This window comes from Rhineura floridana, chromosome 2, assembly GCF_030035675.1.
Source record: "Rhineura floridana isolate rRhiFlo1 chromosome 2, rRhiFlo1.hap2, whole genome shotgun sequence".
Taxonomy (NCBI): Eukaryota; Metazoa; Chordata; class Lepidosauria; order Squamata; family Rhineuridae; genus Rhineura; species Rhineura floridana.
This window is the reverse complement of record NC_084481.1, coordinates 174,306,226-174,329,054: the sequence shown is the minus strand read 5'-3', so window position 1 is coordinate 174,329,054 and position 22,829 is coordinate 174,306,226. Positions and strand designations below refer to the sequence as shown.

The 22,829-nt window shown below is 40.9% G+C and overlaps 1 protein-coding gene and 1 long non-coding RNA gene across 3 annotated transcripts in view; one reads left to right on the top strand and one right to left on the bottom strand.

Annotated features, from left to right (window-relative positions):
* Positions 1-408: 408 nt before the first annotated feature.
* Positions 409-22,829, bottom strand: part of RASGRP1 (RAS guanyl releasing protein 1) — a 93,004-nt gene continuing 70,583 nt past the window's right edge. For both annotated transcript variants that reach the window (XM_061611503.1, XM_061611501.1), the window contains 10 exons: positions 22,065-22,181; positions 20,916-21,191; positions 15,093-15,173; positions 12,443-12,547; positions 11,401-11,510; positions 9,176-9,320; positions 7,908-7,944; positions 6,548-6,694; positions 5,470-5,840; positions 409-4,676 (listed from right to left, as the gene is read on the bottom strand). In XM_061611503.1, coding sequence (XP_061467487.1) covers positions 4,545-4,676; positions 5,470-5,840; positions 6,548-6,694; positions 7,908-7,944; positions 9,176-9,320; positions 11,401-11,510; positions 12,443-12,547; positions 15,093-15,173; positions 20,916-21,191; positions 22,065-22,181 — 1,521 coding nt within the window. In that variant the 3' untranslated portion in view covers positions 409-4,544. The remainder of the gene's footprint in view (positions 4,677-5,469; positions 5,841-6,547; positions 6,695-7,907; positions 7,945-9,175; positions 9,321-11,400; positions 11,511-12,442; positions 12,548-15,092; positions 15,174-20,915; positions 21,192-22,064; positions 22,182-22,829) is intronic.
* Positions 11,756-12,752, top strand: LOC133377438 (uncharacterized). Its single transcript, XR_009760708.1, has 2 exons — positions 11,756-11,871; positions 12,253-12,752. It is a non-coding gene; the product is annotated as an uncharacterized LOC133377438 (long non-coding RNA).

Sequence of the window (22,829 nt, the reverse complement as noted above, 5' to 3'; positions counted from 1 at the left end):
GTCCTGCCTCAGAGAAGATTGCCCAAGGAGGGCAACTGTGAAAAGGAGGAACAGACCCTTTCCCGATGAGTAAGTTTAGTTTTCATTTCTATGTTCCCTAGATTGTTTGTGCTTAGTGTGAAACTTCTAGGACTGAACTCATTATACATACGCTTATGAAAAACATGGATGACTAATTTTATATATTATACAAGTATTTAAAAACAGTAAAGTGTAATTACATTACTTTTATCAATTAACCTAACAATAAGAACTGGTGCTAGTTTCTGCAACACACAAATTTAAATTACAGAAGCTATACACATAAATAATTATACAAATTAATTACAGTGTGCTTTATAAATGAAAGTACAAAAAAGACTATTTAGCAATGAAATTACAAAAAGAGTAAACATACATATTTGAGCACAAAGTAAAATACCACTATAGATGGGCACGTGCAATTTTGTAAAAATAAACTATGGAATTACTTTGAAACCAGAGCTTTAACCAGAGGTTGTGAATAAATATAGCACAAGCTACAGAAACGTCACAAGTGTCTATATTGTATAGTGCATCATTTATGTGTCAGTTCTAGAATCATGATAAAATGGAAAGCTAAAGTGTTTTTCAAAAGACACAACACAAAGTAGCTTTTAGCATCTCTAATGAACAGGTTGAAGTTAAATCCCGATAAGACTGAGGTGCTGCTTGTGGGAGACAAGGGAAGGTTGGGAAATGTTGACCTGATGTTCAACGGGGTGAGATTGCCCCTAAAGGACCAGGTCCGCAGCCTTGGGGTTGTTCTTGATTCCAAGCTGTCCATGGAGACTCAGATTTCAGCAGTGAGCCGGGCAGCTTGGTATCAATTACACCTCATTCGTAGGCTGCAACCCTACCTCCCTGTTCATCAGCTCCCACTGGTAGTACATTGCCCTGGTCACCTCTCGTTTAGACTACTGTAATGCGCTCTACGTGGGGTTACCCTTGAAAACGGTCCGGAAATTACAACTGATACAAAATGCTGCGGCTCGACTACTCACAAATTGTCGCCGCCGGGAACATATCACCCCAGTGTTGTTCGATCTACACTGGCTTCCAGTTATTTTCCGGGCTCAATTCAAGGTGTTGGTATTAACCTTTAAATCCCTACACGGTTTCGGCCCAGTTTACCTGATGGAGCGTCTCCAGCGCCACCAATTATGCCGCCCGACAAGATCAGCCACTCAGGGCCTTCTCTCAGTCCCACCAACTAAAACAGCTAGGTTGGTGGGGACTAGGGAGAGGGCATTTTCAGTGGCGGCCCCCACTTTCTGGAACTCCCTCCCGTATGATCTTCGGCATGCCCCTTCCCTGAATGTATTCCGCAAAGCCTTGAAGACCTGGCTCTTCAGACCGGCCTTTGGGACTTCCGGGGAGGGTTAATTTTTTAGGACTAATCACCTATTCTCTGAACTGTTATTGTTCTTTATTCATAGTTTTATTGTTATATGTATTTTATGTGTATTTTACTATGATGCATTTATTGCAACTAAATTGTACGTCGCCTAGAGTGGCCATCGGCCAAATAGGCGGCATATAAATTAAATTATTATTATTATTATTATTTTATTTGCCCACAGCCCTAACTAATACTTATTGTTTGTGCAGGGCTACAGTTATGAAATTATTAATTTTAATTATGCCAGCAGGGTTTTAGCCTTAAAGCCAGCCTATTAAATGAGGCTGACCAGAGATCTAGGCATTGTATCCAACACTGTAATTTCATTTGCACAACAGACTTCAGCATATGCACCAAAACGTCCCTTCCTCTTCTGCTGCCTGCAGCCACCCTATGTGCCCTCAGTATCTGCTCCAGAGGGTTGGGAAACCTTCTGGAGCACATTGTGAGTCACACAAGGGGAGGAGAAGAACGGGAAGTCCCACTGTGGGAGCAGGAATTTGCGCAGCATTGGATACAACCCTAAGTGACTAAGGTCATCTTTATCCAAGCCAGGACTGGAACCTGGTTTCCTGCACCTGAACTTATCATTCATGGAACCGCACCACATTTAGCTGACAGCTGTGCAAGGAGATGAATTTACATTTCAACCTTCATGCACTTTCTGTGTTGTATATGAAAAGAAGTGCTCTACCTGAAGCACAGCAATGGTCCTTTATATACTATTACCACCACACAGCTATGTGCAGACTGGATTCACAATAGCTGGTAGAGAACATTTACAGTGAGAGACAATTCAAATGAATATCAGAAAGATTCACAAGCGCAAAGAATGTTCATTAACATTTTGAACTCACATAAGACTGCCATCTGTTTGAAGTCATAGCAGAAATGCTAGTAGGGAACAACCACCCAAAGATGAATTACATTCATTTAAAAACAGAGTGGATGTCTAGTACCCTAATTTCCATAAACCAGAGAAAATAAGCCAGAAACTATGATACTTTTCTCAGGCTGAAAATGAAGACAGAGATCACAATCCATCACAAAGTTAATCTTGCTACTCTCTATGTATGTGGGCTGCGCAGGATTGTATTCAGTCAAGGATGGACCTTTGCTCCAGCTGAACCATGATCATGTGTAAACATTCCCACTGGAAAATAGTTTCTACCCAGAGTTCATATAAGAATAAAACAATTAATAGATGCTCCATTTCTTTAGTAGGTGAGGGAAAAACTGGAAATCTGCATGTCAAAGAAGTCACCCTTGCAAAAGGGTGTTATGCAGATGAACTTATATCGGAACTTTCCCTCTACCTCCTCTGCACGATCTATTATCGACTTAGGGCACAATCTTAACTTCCTCATCCCCCTCACTAGCGGGGCTTTGTGGCATTTGCAACAGAAGGTGGGAGGGGCACAGAATGATTCAGTCTGATGACACTGTGATGGCAGTGAAACCGGTTTCGGATGCAGTAATCCCAGGCCAGCTCAGCCCCTCTCCTTCCTTAGAACTCCCTTTTCAGAGCTTTCCACAGGCTCCTGCCAATGGGGATCTTGCCAGGGGACCTCCTTTCCACCCATTTAGCCAGCTGAAGGAAGAGGTTTCACTGGGTGACCTAGGCAGAGGGACACCTTCATCCATTCCAAGACCCCTTCAGCTTGGCATGGGGAAGGGGGGAGTTGGATTCTGTTAGTAATGAAACATTAAGTGGATTTCTGAAAGCCTTTTTTGATATTAGCTTCCCCTTTACATAGAATGTGTCCAGGAAGAGAGTGAGAATGGCCCTACATGCTCATTCAATCAGCAATTATTGTGGGGAAAGGTTAATATTGGAATCAGGAGATTTTACAATTATTTTTTCATGCAAGATCTTGCCTTCATAAGGAAATCAACAAAGTGAGAAGGTGCTTCCAGACAGGGTTTAGTGCGACAGATGGGCCATAACAACAAGGTTTTTTAAATCAGATTTTCCACAAATTGGGTAAATCCAGATTAAGTGGTGATGGTGGGGATGGGAATATGGACTGGCATTTTGATGCTGCCAACGTTGTGTGGCGCTGTAAAAAAACTTATATGCATGAAAAGCAGTGATCTCACAATTAATGTCTGGAAACATCTGTCTAAAAGTCTGAAGAATATGAACCAAGGTTCTCTGTAAATCTCCCTCCAACAGGAGATTCAGAGGGGGCAGGAGATATCAAAATCAGAGTCTCATTAGGATGGGAAATATTTAAAATTCTGAATAAGTTATCCTTGACCTATTTTAAACTTCTGACTTTAGTAACTAAAAACATGAAATCCGTTATTAACCTTCATCATGCAAGTGCAGGGATCAATTATTACACAATTCAGGAATATCTTTTGCGCAAGCTCTGCCAAGATGAATGGGAGCAGCATAAAAAGCACAACTTGCCCAAGAAATACTCTAATGGATTTTGCTCCAATTTAAGGGCATAATCCATCCTAACGTTATGCACCGTCAAGTCCCATTAATTTCAATGGGGCGGGGCTGTGCTTACACATGCAAATACAATGGGATTGTGCAGTGAAAAGTTTTCATCCTGCTCTTTAGATTGTTCTATGTTTCTAGTAAGAGTAAAAGGATAAGATCAGCCAAAGTGAAACACTTTGAAAATACTCTATACAATTGAAATCAATGGGATTTTGCTTTTGGCTGAATATTGTCTGTATAGGTCTATTGCTAGAAATGCTCTGCTAGAGAAAGCAATGATGGCTTTTTTTCATGTTGCCTATAGTAACTTCATTTTCAGATTTGTGCTGCCAAATCTGCCCACAATTTCCAGCTCTAGAAGTAGAAAGTTCTCTTGTGACAACTCTTTATGCATTCCTCTTTGACAATAAAATTTGGTTGCCTTTTTATGAAGACAGCAAGAATAGCCATTGCCCTAACTACAAATGCCATCATTTCTGTCAAACAGAAGGCAAACTGTTTTAGACCTGTTAACGGAGCATGCATACATCCACAAGTATTATTAACAGACAGGACAGGAAGATCCAACAGGAATAACTTTGTTTAAAAAGCTGCCACTCTGCATACACTCGAACACATCAGTCTCAAAGGCCCCATTGCATTTACCATCTTCCGCACAAGAGCTCCTGACTATAAGCATTCGCCATGTTCCCTGCTGTCCAGTATGTGGTTTCTTCGGATGCTGAGGAATTCAATTTTCTTATGTGCCTGTTTAAGCCGCAGCTTTAAAGCTTCATTCTCTGTTGTAAGGATATTTCTTTCCTAAACAAAAATGCAGACTGATGTCATCAGAACAGAATACACTTTAAAAACAGTTTCATTATTTTTTATCTTCCTTAGCAGAAGCATTTGCTTGACTGACGTCTTATTCTCCAGGTCTATTTAACTATTCTCCAAATTATAATAGGCTGAACAGTAAATGGAGTGAAAGATGTCTGCATAAATGGGGAGCGATTAGTGCAATTGCATCTCTTAAGAAAATATTTGTCAGGGAAACATGCTTTCATGTGCAAAAGACATTTTATACATGACTCTAAGATAACACATCTGTTCAAATAGTCAATGGGAGGGGAAGGAAAAAGTAATTCCTGCCCTGGCCACAGCAGAATGGTAGAAGAATGGATTTGGCAGTAGTTCTGTCACTGAATCGCCCTCCTCATTGTGATCACATGGTAAGGTTTCTTTGATAACAGCTTAGAACTATTTTCCTTAAAAACCTATTTGGCATTTAGCAGTAGAAATATCAGAGCTGTTTCAGATCAATGCTGAACAGTCTTAAGAGTGTAAGAGGCTTCTGGGGTTGACCATATTTTAGGGATGCGGGCATGGACGGACACACATGGATGGACACACACACAGAGTATATGTGCTCCCTCACTCCAGTTCTATCCTCAAGAAAACCCAGTGAGGTAGGGCTTCATATTTGAGCAGAGACTTGAACCTGGGTCTTTCTGGTCTAGTCTAGCAATTTCATACTAGCTCCCATTTATTTTGCTGGAAATATTGTGTGCTGTTTTATTTATTATGCATGATTATCAGAAACTGTTTTCAGTACCTGCTCTAATTCCTGATATGTGGGTTTTAGAGTACATGGCTCCTCCTTTGCTTTTTGACTGCAGTCCTTGTTTTCCCATTTCACATACGCCTTTTTACGGCTAAGAACCGGGCTTGGACATGGAGACAGAGGAGTAGGCTGCAAAAAAGTGTTCTCAGATAGTGTTCCTGGCTCTCTCTGTTGTCTGGGGAGCCCATCAGTATGTACTAACACTATGTCAGTTTGTGTACTCTTGTGCACCACCGATGGCTTTAACCTCACTGAGATCTTTTGAGCCGACACCCCCATAAGCATAATAGTTCTGTCTTTGCTCCCTTCGTTGTGCTCGACAACTTCTCCATTAGGAAATGGAAATCCTCCCTCCTCCAGCCCTGCAGGGGGTGGAAAACATACAAAACACAAAGTTAATTTGAACAGGGGAGATGAAAGCAGGGCAGTGATTCAAGTAACTTGCATGTTCTTCATGAACTTTAAGATCAAAGTGGGTGAAATGTTTTGCTGCTGATCTACGTAACATTCTTCCCAGCCCTCTATTTCTACCCATCGTTGCCCTCTTACTTATATCACTCCAGGTTATAACGTGGATATTAGAATATAGAGCTTTTGTGAGGATTACCTGAAAATTTATTGAAAACATTATATCCTGCCATTCCACCTCTTAAAAAGGCAAGCAATATGGCTTACAACTATAAAAAGATAACAGAATACAACAAGAATCAGATAAATCAGAGTGAACATAACTAAGCAAGATGCTGTGCATGAAGTGAAATATATGAACAAAAATGGACTGTGGTGACAGACAGGATCTTGAAAAACACATTGTATTCACACAGCTCATCATAAAAAACATGGGAGAATTAGAGAAGGGAACATTTTTAAAAGGTACATGATGGCGGCCTCAGTTCAGAGAACTGTACAAACTAACTTGTGTATCCAGCAGGCTTTTGAATATTCCCAACAAACAATAAATAAGCAGTAAAAATGATTTAGTCAATCACTTTGTAGGAGATGGTGGTGTGGGTCAGAAATGAAATTAAGCTCCATGACTCAATGAATGACTTCTTCATTAGAAACTTACCATGCATGTGCTCTTTGAGTCCCATGGGACAAAGACTAGATGCAAGGGCTGAAGCTGGGCTGCTGCCTATAGCTGTGGTTTTGGATCTTTTCTTACATTCAAATACAACCAGATCCTTGCACTGCTTGTGACAGTTCATTCCACAATCTGCAAACAAATACAAACAAGGGCAGGCCATTGGTTTACAAGCAAAACTAAGTAAGAGATCTGTTCTCACACAAATATCTCATGAACCAGGGCAAGTTCAAGGTTTTGGTTGGGACCAAGATACCTGAAAGATCGTCTTACCCCTTATATACTCAGTCGATCACTGCACTCTGCAGGGGAGAGCCTCCTGCAGATGCCATCTTATCAGGAGGTCCACTCCACACAGCACAGGAAGCGGACCTTTAATGTTGTGGCACCAACCCTTTGGGATTCCCTCCCCTTAAATATTAGACAGGCACCAGCTCTGTTATCTTTTCAGCACCTACTGAAGACCTTCCTCTTTCAACAAGCCTTTTTAAGTAGAGACCTCACCCCAGTCTGCGTCTGTGTTGGAATTGCTTTTTAGGATGTTTCAAAAGCTTTTTTAAAAAATGTTTTGTTTTAATATATTTTAAAGTCTGTTTTTAAGAGTGTTTTTAGTGTTTTGTTTTCCACCTGGGCTCCTACTGGGAGAATGTCTGGGATATAAATCTACTAAATAATAAATACATAAATAAATAAAATGAAGCCAAAGCTCTTTCCTCTGCATTCTACTGAAGGCCCACAAAATGCTACAAAACAACAACTTACTGCCCAATCGTATGCATGGTTGATTCAGAAGTATGTTCCAGTGTGTCCAGTATGGCTGACTCCCTAGTAAGTATGTTTAGGATTGCAGTCTTTTAATAGGCACAGAGAACTTACTCTTAATATGTGTTACGCACTGCACCACTTTCATATTTAATACAATACTTAATTCAGAACACATGACAGTGTCATGTTCTGCTGCTGCTTAGCTAATAACCAAATGATACAAAATCTACCATTTAATATCCACAATGTGTGAGCATAGAGGGAAGGAATTTATAAATTATCTAAGTTGTTTTCGAGGTGGTTGCAAAATTTTAAGGCTGAAAAGGAAGAAGAGGGAAGACACTGGGGGTGAATTTGAACGTTTCTGGGTTATTCATGCAAAACCCTCTAAATTTTGTACATATTGAGATCTTGTCTATCAAATGATTCTTGGGTCTGTTTTTCAAAAAAAAAAAGTTTCACAACACAAAGTGGGGTCATGGATATGGTAAGGTACTCTTAAAGTAGAACTAAACACTATTGTCATTTACAAGCTATTTTAAAAGAGTTTTTTTAACAATGAAAACAGAATGTTTGTTACCTTTGCATCTATATCCTTGTTTAATAACTCCCCAGAGCTGAAAATATAAGCAAAGTCATATTATCATAAAAGACGGTAGATCCATACCTTTCCTCAACCCCATTTCACCACAGAATGACCCTCCCATGTATCCTGAGACCTATGGCTGTTCCTTTGTAAAAAAAAAAACCGGCAATGCTTTCCCCCATAAACAACAGCTAAATCTTCAACTTGCAAATCCAGTGAGGATCCAGTGATGGAGATAGTAACTCCTATCCCCCATGATAAAAAAAACCACTCGAAAACCATCAAGATCTAGACCATGATCAAATCTAGTCTTCCTTACAAACTTACTTGTCTTAGAAAATTACCAGAGAGTTTTCACCGAGAATTGAGAACTTTTAAAATAACCCCAGCGGTGGCTCCAGGCACTGTCTTAAGGCACATGATACAGCCACCTTGCTGAAGGTGCCTGGGTGGAGACCACCTGGAAGCACCATGCACACTGCCTTGAGCTTCAAGATGGAAGCAAAGGGAGGGGAATATCAATGTACTGAAATTAAAACATGTAAAATGTATTAAACTATAAATAATGTTGTTTCCTCAACTACTGTCAGCAACATGGAAACATGAACTCACAGTATACTTTAATAACCACTGGGAATGGTTCCAAGAGGAGCAAATCTGCATCTTTCCAGTGGAATGCACAGAGCAGCCCCATGCTGGGATTAACATAAGGGGTATAAACACAGCTTCTTGCCTTGCATCAACTGTGCATATGGAAAACAAGGCTATGTTTAAAAACTACCTCCTGAACTAATCAAGATACACATGTGAGAGGAGGAGTGGTCAAGGGAAACCTTGCACCTCCCCTGTGTCTCCATAAAGGGCTATATCCTACCCAAAGAAGCCTGCCATGTTTGCTTTTGAACATGTTAATGCATTAACCTGTTTTACACAGAGTCTGACCATTGGTACTTCTAGCCCTGATTAGCAGCAGCTCTCCTGGATCACACATCCACAGCTGTACAACTCTATCTGAAAATGCCAGGAACTGGACTTGGTACTTCATTTATGCAAAACATGCATCATACCACTTAGCTATAGCTCCTTCCCATTCTGGCAGCTAACAGCAATTCTACTATTAAGAGGCAAAAGAAGCAATGTTAATTCAGCTGCACTAACAGCAAACTAGAGTTGATATTATAATAAAATATTTGTGGGTAGCAGTTTGTTATGCACATCATATGGCATTATTTTTTAAAATGCCCCCCTACATTCAAACTTACAAATCCAGCACAGTTGTCACAAAATGTAGGCTTTAAATAAGTGGTCTCCTGGAAGTTGTGAGCAAAGCCAAGGCCTAGTTTAGAACAGATTGAGCTGGCTCTCATGAAGTAAGCTGTTATTTCATCCCTGCTAATCAGACCTTCCCTGTTAAAAAAAAAGGGGGGGGGAAGGAAAAAGGGAGAGGGTCACCTGAGGTTTAATACTGTTAAAATCACAAGGAGTTAACAGTGACTCCCCCCTCTTTTCACTCCACCCACACATCCACCAACCCTCTGGTAAATTAGAGTATAAAGTAAATGTACTAATTCGTTTTCACAGCAATGAGCATCTAGAAATATATTACACATGCACACTCCACATGATCCTGTCAAGCAGGTCATGAGTTCCGCAGTAACTCATTTAAAATTCAACAAAAACAGCTTAAGAAGAAAGCTTCACAATTGATTCTGAACATACTACACAATTATCAAAACAAAGGAGAAGCCCGGGGAATAATTCCTAACACGGTACTCTCAAATTGCTCTTTACAATTTGTAGTGCCATTTTGGACAATGAACAGGCCTGGAGCAGGAGAGAAAATGCACAACAGGGAACCCTTAAACTTAAAAGAATTCATGCTGTCTTGTTCTAATTTTAACCCTTTGAAGTTCCTGATTTGTAACTATTGTTCTCAAATAATCACACAAAAGGTTAGTCAACCAACTGGAGGGAAGCTAGTGGTCTTGAGAGACTCCTCCCTCTGATGGGATGTAGCCTGAAATAAGGTCCCTCTTTACCTGAGTTAGAATCTGACTCCAAGCCACCAGGATGCTCATGGCATGTGGCTTAGGGTATCACTTTAATGCACACATACACGTATAACCATACAGCCTCACTTTCTTGCTTGAGTAGAGACTAGGGTTGCCAGGCTCAGGGCCTGAGAATGAAAAGGGGTCATTCCACTAGATTTCACCAGATTTGAATATGTGGTTGCTGCACCATTTTTAAAAAAAATCCAAAACAAATATATCATTCCTATACATATTGAGTAAGATTGCCAGGATCAATCCCTGAGACTGATCCTGTATCTTTAGGAGAAGAGGACTGTAATGGGAAAAACCACAAAGTGGAATTCTTCCTTTCCCCTGCACAACTTTTAAAGATACAGAAGACCTCTTGGTGGCTGGGCCTGGCAACCAAGAGGTCTTCTGTACCTTTAAAAGTTGTGCAGGGGGAAGGGAGAATTCCACCTTGTGGTTTTCCCCATTACAGACTTGCAAGAACACCTGCACTTGGCTGACGGCCTCTTCTCCTAAAGATACAGGATCAGTCTCAGGCCCTGAATCTGGCAAGAGACACATAAGTGATTAGCAAGTAATGTACTATATAGAAATATCGACCTCATTCTCTGAGTGTTGATCCTTATGTAGTCAAAAAGACACAACCCATGCACAAGAAGAAAGCATCAGCAAGCTTGGGGGAAATCTTAAGGTTTGGCAACAGGACAACAAAATCTTTGGAAAGGGGGAAGCCCTAAGTATGGACCTGTCCCACAAATCAACTAAAAAAAAAAAGCTGAATGAGTACTGAGCATGCTCAGTGGGCATGGAATGATGACCGACTCTTTAGGGAGTGTAAAGCAGGGGAGGAAGAATGGAATGGAGTATCCTGAAAAAGGGCGTGGCTGGTTAGCCAGCTGGAATTCTGAAAAGGAACAGTTCACATATGTATGTGCCTATTTTTAAACTCCAACCTCTTTGCTTAGCTCTCCTCCCTCCCCTAAACCTGGTCCATATGTATATGTGCGTGCACACGCCCTGTCCAGCTACTGAAAGACTAATGACAGAAAGCTTGGTTTAATCCTGATCCTGAAAACAGTGCATGAAGTAAAGGAGAAATGGGTACCTTGTAAAACAGGAGCCTATTTGACAGAAAAGTATCACTGCAAAACACCTGGGACCAAGAAGGAAAAGCATCCAGGTTTGTTTTTCAAGCTGAACAGGCAACCACAAATCTAGTTTTAATGTTTCCTTCTCCAAAGTGTCAATGTCTCTTTAGGCAGGCAAGTCCCAAATATGGTGACAGCAGCCAGATAAGGGTGCAGCCATTATCACTCTTTTCAAGAGAAGGTGACTTGCCACAGTTCTTCTGCCCACACATCTGAGTGGAAATTTGAGTGTAAGTTAACTATTATGGCATCTTCACAATGCAGAAGTAAAAGCATAAATGATTTGAATGTACACACCTGTCCTTGTCCATTACGCAAAACGAGAAAGGAAAGCTTGCTGCAATCTTTTCAAATTCTTCCTGAGAAATGTATCCATCCAGATCATGGTCATAATTTTTGAAAACTGACTGGATGGAGTAACAGGAAAATTTTAAATTAAAACAAGCTAAATATCACTTCAGGTTTTTAATAAAACACTTGCTATGCTACAAATTAATAAAGTGTTGTAATACTATTGTCATAAATAACAAATCCTGTACTATTTTATGGTGATTCAATTTTAAAATTAAATACATTTTAGTACACTGTTATATAATGCAAAAAACCTTGTGGACATATCTATGTACATGGAGTCTCTATTCTTATCGTCTATATACAAGGGAAACCTATGCAGTGCTTTAGGAGACAGATGCTTGACTGGCATCATCCCCAGCAACAGAGTAAGAGAAGCAAGTTGCTCTGATTATGGTCTCTGCACTTAGCCTCCATGTAAGTATATATGCGATATACACACAGTAGCTTTAAGACTTCAGGTAGCTTACACAACTTGGAAAAGAATTTAGCTAAAATGCTACACTACATGGCTATCTATCTGTTTTTCTCCAGTTCTCCTCCTTCACTCTCTTAATGTCGCATAAATTCCTTTACATCTTCCCTCTCCCACACCCTTCATCCTCCTTGTGCACAAATGAATTTCAAGGTGGGCAGAGTACTGGGGTCAACACAAGTATCTTAAATCTGAGTTCCATGTTATGGTTGACCACTGGGATCAGCTGGTTTTGCACTTCCAGCTGTTTAGAATAGCAGCACTCACAGTAAGAATTGACAGAATCACAAAGCAAATTTTACTGCATTTGCTCCATTATGCAGGCAGCTGATAGCAGAGAAACTTACTGCATGACAGCCCCACTTAATGCTGCAAGGAAGAAAAGCTGGGACAAATGGGAAACTTCTAACAGCAGTATTTACTCCCATGGTGAATGTACCATGAACTATCAGCCAGAGCAGGACTGCAAGAGGTTGATATAAAACATGTATGGTAAACAGTAAGCATACTTACATCTACCATTCTCTGAACATGCTTGCTAATGATCTTTGGATCAGGTTTTGGGGCTACACCAGAAGCCCAGTCTGCTACTACTGGTGGTTTTGAAGGCGTCAAAGGCTAAAAGAAGAATTATATGTATATTCAAACTTGTTTTTTGTGCTATTGAAGGAAAAAGAATGGTAATGCTAGATTACCAACACGCTATCTGTTCTGAGTGATTATTACTAGATGTTTTGAACAATCCTTACAAACCTTTCAGCATACCACATGTATTGGAAATGTATAATAAGCCAGAGAGTGATAAATAACTTTGCATATCTTAGCTCTATTGTATTAATTTATAATGTCACCTTTTGGAGCATAGCCCACCCAAGGCAACTCACGACATCACAAAAGCACAATGAACAAAATCTAAAACAATAAAAATATTAACAGTTATTAAAAGGCTAGTTCAAACAAATGGAACTGACCTAACAACTAATAGAGCTAATATTCCATTACATTCCTCTCTAGAATATTCTTTTAAAAAAGGAAGGTTTTTAAAACCTCTGTAAAAATCTGCAGCATAGAAGCCATATGAACCACAGTCTATACGCCATTAACATCATTAACATATGATTCTCACAAAGCTGGAAGATACTAAACTATAGTTGGCGAGTTGCACTTTTTCTACATTTGCAATATTCACATTCAGGCTGTGTTACATGTAGGAATACCAGAGCTTGGAAAAGTTACTTTTTTGAACTACAACTCCCATCAGCCCCAGCCAGCAGCTATGCCATAACAATATAAGAAGAGCCTGCTGGGTCAGCCAGTGGCCTACTGAGTCCAGCATCCTGTTCTCAGTGGCCAACCACTTGCCCATAGGAAGCCTGTAAGCACCCTTAGCGCATACTGCCTCCGACTATGGAGGCAGAGCACAGCCATTGACAGCTTTATCTTCTATGAATTTGTCTAAGAACATAAGAACATAAGAAGAGCCTGCTGGATCAGGCCAGTGGCCCATCTAGTCCAGCATCCTGTTCTCACAGTGGCCAACCAGGTGCCTGGGGGAAGCCTGCAAGCAGGACCCGAGTGCAAGAACACTCTCCCCTCCTGAGGCTTCCGGCAACTGCAGCCACCATGGCTAGTAGCCATTGATAGCCCTGTCCTCCATGAATTTGTCTAATCTTCTTTTAAAGCTATCCAAGCTGGTGGCCATTACTGCACCTTGTGGGAGCAAATTCCATAGTTTAACTATGCGCTGAGTAAAGCAGTACTTCCTTTTGTCTGTCCTGAATCTTCCAACGTTCAGCTTCTTTGAATGTCCACGAGTTCTAGTATTATGAGAGAGGTCTAATCCTCTTTTGAACCCATCCAAGTTGGTGGACAGCACCTTGGTGCGCGTTACAATTAGGGTTGCCAGGTCCATGGCCTGAGACTGATCCTGTATCTTTAGGAGAAGAGAAGGTCAGCAAAGTGCAGGTGTTCTTGCAACTCTGTAATGGGAAAAACCACAAAGTGGAATTCTCCCTTTCCCCTCCACAACTTTTAAAGATACAGAAGACCTCTTGGTTGCCAGGACCAGCCTCCACAAGGTCTTCTGTATCTTTAAAAGGTGTGCAGGAGGAAGGGAGAATTGCACCTTGTGGTTTTTCCCATTACAGAGTTGCAAGAACACCTGCACTTTGCTGACCTTGTCTTCTCCTAAAGATACAGGATCAGTCTCAGGCCAAGAACCAAGCAACCCTAGTTACAATACACCCAAGTTGGAACTTGCAGTGCACCTGCAGGAGCCAGGTCTGAGGGGAGGTGGCTGTCACCTGGAGCCCCTTCAATAATCTACCACAGGGTGAGAGCAGAGGGAAGCCACCAGCCCAGTCTCACCCCTGAACAACTGAGATACTGGATTGCTTCAGCAGCTATTTCCAAAGGTAGGAGTAAACAATGGGTGGTGGGTTGCCTCCAAAGAAAGCAACTCTAAAGGGGAATGCCTTTTTGGGAAGGAACCAGGACCTATTCTCCCTGCTCCCCATTTTCTGGTCTCTTGTCAAGCTTGTAATGAAAGGACTGATTGGGTTGAGGTGCCTTGGAGAATGAGAATCCCCTCATATAGATCCTTGTGCTTATCACTGGCTGTGAGAAGATTGGGGTTGGCTACTTTTTGACCTCTTGACTGACTTGTGGTGGAAGGGGGATTCTGGTTTGGAGGGTCCTATGTCCAGCTAATTTGTGGCATTTTGGTGTTTCCTGTGTTTGTTTGTCCCTGCTTTGGTACGTTCACTGCTAGGTTAGTTTATTAAGACAGTAAACATTTTATATATCTATTAACTTCAGTGGGTCAACTCTGGGAATGACTAGCATTGAATGCAACCATATGTGCTGAGTTTGATGTATCTGGGCAACCAATATTGTTACTTTGTTTGTTTGAATTAGGGATGTGGTGCTTATTGATATTTATAAATAGAGTAGGTTACTGAGTGGATTGTTATGGTATTATTCTTTGAATGCTATTGTTGTTCTTAAAGTGGCTCAAAAGTTTTTCCTTGTGGAAAAGCAGCATATAAACCCAAACCAATATATTAAAAAAAGCACAGTATGTACTAACATCCAGGTTTAATGCATGGAAACTATAAGAGAATAAAGATTATACTATTTTGAAATCATTTGTCAGGATTCTTACTGCAGCCCGGTGACTTCTTGGCTCTCGTGCATATGAAAGTTCATAGATTTCATCTTCTGTGTAGTAAAGATCAAGGGAGAGCTGAAAGCAAACACAGGAACAGTTCATTCTCCAAGATGCTGCTGTTTCACTGATGAGTTTATCTTTTGTGAATCTGCAGCCTGTCTGTGTATGAAAAGCAGTTTACTAGATATAGATAGCAGCAGCAGTTTGAGGCCTGTGCACCTCAAGCAACACAAAAACAGCAAATTTTCCAGCACCAGTCCATACAAATTATAGTGCACACTAGTGCCTGGCACCTTATTCAATCCTCCTTAGATAATGTACGTGAAGTATTTTGGACACTGCTTTAGCAGTTGAGTTCAATCTTTTCACACCCAGGACCCACCTTTGACCTCACCTTTACACATGGGACCCTGTTTATTTTATTTTAGAACTGTCGGGGGGTTTTCACTTTCTGTCTTACCCATTCCCTGTCTATCGTCCCTGTCTAAGTCCCAATCCATTAGTTGAAGACCAATGCTTGAAAACTATATAAACACAATGTATTGTCTTTCTAAGAGGGCCTTCCCGTAAGCATGACTCAACCACTTTATAATATATACTGAAATTGTATAACTTGACGTTTTTAAGATTTGCTTTTAAATTGTTGTTTGTTTCCGTTATGTATTTTCTTTTTAAAAATTTTAGTTGCTTTGGGCACATTTTGTTAGGAAGCGGTTTTTAAATTCTTAAATAAATAATATTATTTCTAACCAATATCCAGACAATGCTTGAGATACAATGTGACGTAGCTCACGAAGTTTGAGAGTTGTTATTATGCAAGCAGTCACACAAGCAATAGCTCCTAAAAACTAATTGCCACAGACTATAATTATGGCAGTTGCACTAAGGGTTACACATCTTCTGCAAGCACAAGACACCCATCTGATTCAGCTGTTGTGCTACGTTAAGAACAGGGTCCCGCAAGCAGAACACCTGTTAAGCATTTTGCTCTATGGATGTATATTCAGTTTTATGTAATCCTTTTATATAAAACAGATTATAAAGAAATCTGAAATCCGGCATGTATCCCTATCCAAGCAAAATAGCCAGGAGTGTTGTTTATCAAGTGCTACAAAACTGCAATAGGCTATGCAGAGCCTTGTTTTTTCTTGGTCTACTCTGGACAAGTTCCTGAAAATGAATAGGAAATGGATATATATCTGGAGGTTTGGCAGTGTGTGCTTAGTTTCTTTTGCTCAGGACAGGTATAAAAGACTAATGGAGCATCCAATGGAAGGTCACATACAGTCTACTGGAGTCTTAAAACCTTCTGCAAATTGAGCATCCCTGATCTAAGCCGTGTAGATCATTTTACTAAAAGCTTCAATAGTTTGTTAATTTTACCATTTTTACTATTATTATTTTGTAGTTTTTTAAAAAAAGGAAAGTATTAGAAGTATTTTTAAAAAGAGGATCAGCAGTGGAATTTAAAATCCTATTTCCCCTTCTAACCAATACAGATGTAATTTATACTTCAAGGTGACATTCACAGAAAAAATGCAGTTTTCACTTGAGGTGGTTTTACACTTATATTGTGAAAGACCACAGATTTGTTCATTTTGCAATGGGAAGCAAATGTTCTGAGGACCAAAATCAATAAGAGAACATAAGAACATAAGAAGAGCCTGCTGGATCAGGCCAGTGGCCCATCTAGTCCAGCATCCTGTTCTCACAGTGGCCAACCAGGTGCCTGGGGGAAGCCCGCAAGCAGGACCCGAGTGCAAGAACACTCTCCCCTCCTGAGGCTTCCGGCAACTGGTTTTCAGAAGCATGCTGCCTCTGACTAGGGTGGCACAGCACAGCCATCATGGCTAGTAGCCATTGATAGCCCTGTCCTCCATGAATTTGTCTAATCTTCTTTTAAAGCCGTCCAAGCTGGTGGCCATTACTGCATCTTGTGGGAGCAAATTCCATAGTTTAACTATGCGCTGAGTAAAGAAGTACTTCCTTTTGTCTGTCCTGAATCTTCCAACATTCAGCTTCTTTGAATGTCCACGAGTTCTAGTATTATGAGAGAGGGAGAAGAACTTTTCTCTATCCACTTTCTCAATGCCATGCATAATTTTATACACTTCTATCATGTCTCCTCTGACCCGCCTTTTCTCTAAACTAAAAAGCCCCAAATGCTGCAACCTTTCCTCGTAAGGGAGTCGCTCCATCCCCTTGATCATTCTGGTTGCCCTCTTCTGAACCTTTTCCAACTCTATAATATCCTTTTTGAGATGAGGCGACCAGAACTGTACACAGTATTCCAAATGCGGCCGCACCATAGATTTATACAACGGCATTATGATATCGGCTGTTTTATTTTCAATACCTTTCCTAATTATCGCTAGCATGGAATTTGCCTTTTCACAGCTGCCGCACACTGGGTCGACATTTTCATCGTGCTGTCCACTACAACCCCGAGGTCTCTCTCCTGGTGGGTCACCGCCAGTTCAGACCCCATGAGCGTATATGTGAAATTCAGATTTTTTGCTCCAATATGCATAATTTTACACTTGTTTATATTGAATTGCATTTGCCATTTTTCTGCCCATTCATTCAGTTTGGAGAGGTCTTTTTGGAGCTCTTCGCAATCCCTTTTTGTTTTAACAACCCTGAACAATTTAGTGTCATCAGCAAACTTGGCCACTTCACTGCTCACTCCTAATTCTAGGTCATTAACGAACAAGTTGAAAAGTACAGGTCCCAATACCGATCCTTGAGGGACTCCACTTTCTACAGCCCTCCATTGGGAGAACTGTCCGTTTATTCCTACTCTCTGCTTTCTGCTTCTTAACCAATTTCTTATCCACAAGAGGACCTCTCCTCTTATTCCATGACTGCTAAGCTTCCTCAGAAGCCTTTGGTGAGGTACCTTGTCAAACGCTTTTTGAAAGTCTAAGTACACTATGTCCACTGGATCACCTCTATGTATATGCTTGTTGACACTCTCAAAGAATTCTAATAGGTTACTGAGACAGGACTTTCCCTTGCAGAAGCCATGCTGGCTCTGCTTCAGCAAGGCTTGTTCTTCTATGTGCTTAGTTAATCTAGCTTTAATCATACTTTCTACCAGTTTTCCAGGGACAGAAGTTAAGCTAACTGGCCTGTATTTTCCGGGATCCCCTCTGGATCCCTTTTTGAAGATTGGCATTACATTTGCCACTTTCCAGTCCTCAGGCACGGAGGAGGACCCAAGGGACAAGTTACATATTTTAGTTAGCAGATCAGCAATTTCACATTTGAGTTCTTTGAGAACTCTCGGGTGGATGCCATCCGGGCCCGGTGATTTGTCAGTTTTTATATTGTCCATTAAGCTTAGAACTTCCTCTTTCGTTACCACTATTTGTCTCAGTTCCTCAGAATCCCCTCCTGCAAATGTTAGCTCAGGTTTAGGGATCTGCCCTATATCTTCCACTGTGAAGACAGATGCAAAGAATTCATTTAGCTTCTCTGCAATCTCCTTATCGTTCTTTAGTACACCTTTGACTCCCTTATCATCCAAGGGTCCAATTGTCTCCCTAGATGGTCTCCTGCTTTGAATGTATTTATAGAATTTTTTGTTGTTGGTTTTTATGTTCTTAGCAATGTGCTCCTCAAATTCTTTTTTAGCATCCCTTATTGTCTTCTTGCATTTCTTTTGCCAGAGTTTGTGTTCTTTTTTATTTTCTTCATTTGGACAAGACTTCCATTTTTTGAAGGAAGACTTTTTGCCTCTAAGAGCTTCCTTGACTTTGCTCGTTAACCATGCTGGCATCTTCTTGGCCCTGGCGGTACCTTTTCTGATCTGCGGTATGCACTCCAGTTGAGCTTCTAATAGAGTGTTTTTAAACAACTTCCAAGCATTTTCGAGTGATGTGACCCTCTGGACCTTGTTTTTCAGCTTTCTTTTTACCAATCCCCTCATTTTTGTGAAGTTTCCTCTTTTGAAGTCAAATGTGACCATGTTGGATTTTCTTGGCAGTTGGCCAGTTACATGTATGTTTAATTTAATAGCACTGTGGTCACTGCTCCCAATCGGTTCAACAACACTTACATCTCGCACCAGGTCCCGGTCCCCACTGAGGATTAAGTCCAGGGTTGCCGTCCCTCTGGTCGGTTCCATGACCAACTGGTCTAGGGAATAGTCATTTAGAATATCTAGAAACTTTGCTTCTTTGTCGTGACTGGAACACATATGCAGCCAGTCTGTGTCCGGGTAGTTGAAGTCACCCATTACTACCACATTTCCTAGTTTGGATGCTTCCTCAATTTCATATCTCATCTCAAGGTCTCCCTGAGCATTTTGATCAGGGGGACGATAGATCGTTCCCAGTATTAAGTCCCTCCTGGGGCATGGTATCACCACCCACAACGATTCTGTGGAGGAGTCTGCCTCTTTTGGGGTTTCGAGCTTGCTGGATTCAATGCCTTCTTTCACGTATAGAGCGACTCCGCCACCAATACGTCCTTCCCTGTCCTTCCGTTATGGTTTATATCCAGGGATAACCGTATCCCACTGGTTTTCTCCATTCCACCAGGTCTCCGTTATGCTCACTATATCAATGCTCTCCTCTAAGACCAAGCACTCCAGTTCTCCCATCTTGGTTTGCAGGCTCCTAGCATTAGCGTACAGGCACTTGTAAGCAGTGTCTCTCTTCAAGTGTCTTTGGCACTTGTGGTTAGGCCTGTGGTAATTTTGCTCTTCTGAATTTATATCCTGTGCCCCTGCTCTCACAATGCCTACTTCTAGGCCTACCCCTTTTAAAATTTCATCATTTCTTTGGTTTTTATCCCAGGGGGGAGGTTTATTCCGAACCGGACCTTTCTCAGCTCCTGTCGGGTTTCCCCCCTCAGTCAGTTTAAAAGCTGCTCTGCCACCTTTTTAATTTTAAGTGCCAGCAGTCTGGTTCCATTCTGGTTCAAGTGGAGCCCGTCCCTTTTGTACAGGCCCGGCTTGTCCCAAAATGTTCCCCAGTGCCTAACAAATCCAAACCCTTCCACCCGACACCATCGTCTCATCCACGCACAACTTGAACAACTTGTGATAGTATGTGTGTGTAGAATTACTAGCCTTAGCGCCAATTCAGATCTTAGAGCTGCAATGTGGATACTGCCAAAAACTATTTTCATGAGTTTAGGGCTCAATGAGATGAGCTAATATATTGAATTGGACTCCTACACTTGTCAGCTGCATTGTGTGGTATGCACCCATGCTATATGTACCATCCACTCTCAGAGGTGCACCTCTGAGGCATGGGTAATTACTATGGAATCTGGCAAACTAGGAAGGCAATTGTAATTTAGAAGTTGTTATAGCTGTACGAAGCCCTAGACAATTGGAAGTGCTTTTTGATAGCAACTGAACCACTACAGCAGCATCTGAATGGGCCATAATGAAGCATCAAAGAGTAGCAGCAATGGGTGGTATCAATACTAGTTGTACTCAGAGTAGACTCATTGAAGTAATAGACATGACTAACTTAGGTTCATTAATTTCAGTGGGTCTACTCTGAGCAGGACTTAGTTGAATACAATCCATTATGTTAGTGTATAATCTCAAGGAAGTGGATGTACTGGCCCTCAGGAAAGCAAATGGGCATATGATTAGTGCTTTGCTGGAAATCAAAAGGCTTACCTGCCTACTGATATTGAATTGTATTGCTGAACAAAGACCTACAGGGAGCAATACCATGCCTAGTTTAAAATTGCCCAGCCTAGTTTAACATCAAAACTTCCTGACATTTAAGTAATGACACAGGACAGGTGAAAGTAAAATGCATTTTAGTACAATCTAAAAATACAGAGACTTACTGTGAGGAGATGAACAAGATCCTTGTTAGCATCCAGGGGAGGGCCTATCTCCTGCAGCTGTATCAGTTCATTGACATGACTGTACAAAGAATACAACTTATGTATATTAACTTTTTTGTCTTCCAAGTAATCAGGCATGGCCTCATAAAGGGAGATCAAGTCTTTTAGATGGACTCCAAGAACAGGTATCTTAAAGTTACTGCACTCACTGTAACCACGTCGATAATTATCATAGTTCCTACAAGATGATAGCAGTTCCGTCATTTCATTGAACACCTAAAGAGAAACAAACAGAAGCAAAAATATTTAATTCACTATGCTCATCATTAGGGTCACTTTAGAATAACATGATCAGCCAATTAATCCAACACATCTGCAGTTAAATTAAATGCTAATATACTAGCTGCATTCGGACATAACACTAAAACATGGCTTGGCATTACGAAAACAAGCCTGTGCGAACCGTGCGCTCACGAGCCCCCACCCTCTCCTTTTTTTCATCCAGTGTGACCACAGGGATGACATCAGAATCTTACATTTTTGCTTTAACTGAATTGTAGTTTGGCATGTCATCCTAATCCTAACCTGTGGTTAATCTTAAATATGGTGAGTTGAAAGAGTGGATTGAAGCTGGCTAGTTTCAACTCACCATAGTTAAGACTAACCATGCTTTGCCTGTGTTTTGGTAACATGGTAAACTGTGTTTAATCGAAAAACAGAAGTAAAAGCTTCCAAATTCCTCCTTGCAGCTGCACCGGAGAAGTGAGGGGAGCACACAAGTCCAAGGCTTGCTGCAGCTGTCTCCCATAATGCTAAACTATGGTTTGGTGTTACATGTGAAGAAAGCTACTAATGAGTGTTGCACAGCCTTCCAACCCATTATAGACAACTTCTTTTTTTAAAAACAAGCTTTAGCTACAATGGCAAAACCTCAAGAATCTCTCTTAACTGAACAATCAAGCAATTATTTTTATTTTGGTATCTTATAAATGAGTATATTTTATGGGATCCATAACTATGACGGTAATATCATGTGCTAATAAATCTTATTTCATTATTGTGAAACACTTTTATAATTCTTATGGTTGAAAGGCAGTATACATATGATGTAAAATAAATATACAGAATGGAGGGAAGAGTACAACAAACCTTATGAATGTCATGAGGAACATGAGAACTTGTTTCTTTAAGTCTAGAGATGGAACTATGGCAAAGACCACCTATCACAGCCATTAATGTGTTGAAATTCTGCAACTGGTGAAGTTTCTGTGTTAAAAAAAGAAGCAGTGATTCAGTTTTTGATTATGTCAAATGTACACTTCTCAGCTGACACTGAACAAGGACCTGAGCTCAATGAGATTTGAAATTTTCCAGTTAACACAATTCAGTACAGCTTTTTAAAAACAATCTTATTCAATATCACTACCCATATTTTGACTCACACTTGTCTATTCCACCTTTCCCAAATAATTCTAAATCAGTGCAAATTTTTTTAACTTTAAAAACTTCTACTGTTAACCTCTTTTTCCTTCTAAAAATATGCTAGATAATGCCTAAAATAGTAAAGGAACCAAGGCTGGTGCCAGCACCTGGCATACTCAGGAACTTGCCTGGCAAGGCCCACCAGGGCTGATGTCTGTAATGGGAAAGACTCTCCTCCTCCCTGTCATGACTGACAGTCAACCAGCTATCCAAGGGGGTTCTCCGGTAGACTGCCACATTCCCTTAGGATCCATCTGACCTCAGACATAGTGTGAAACCCAGTGGTCTAGGCCAGGGGTAGCCAACATGATGGCCCCCAGATGGTGCTGGACTACAACTTCCATCAGACCCAGTCAGGGTGGCCAATAGTCAAGGATGAGAAGCACTGTAGTCCAACAACATCTGAAGGGTCCCATCTGGTGTATGCACATG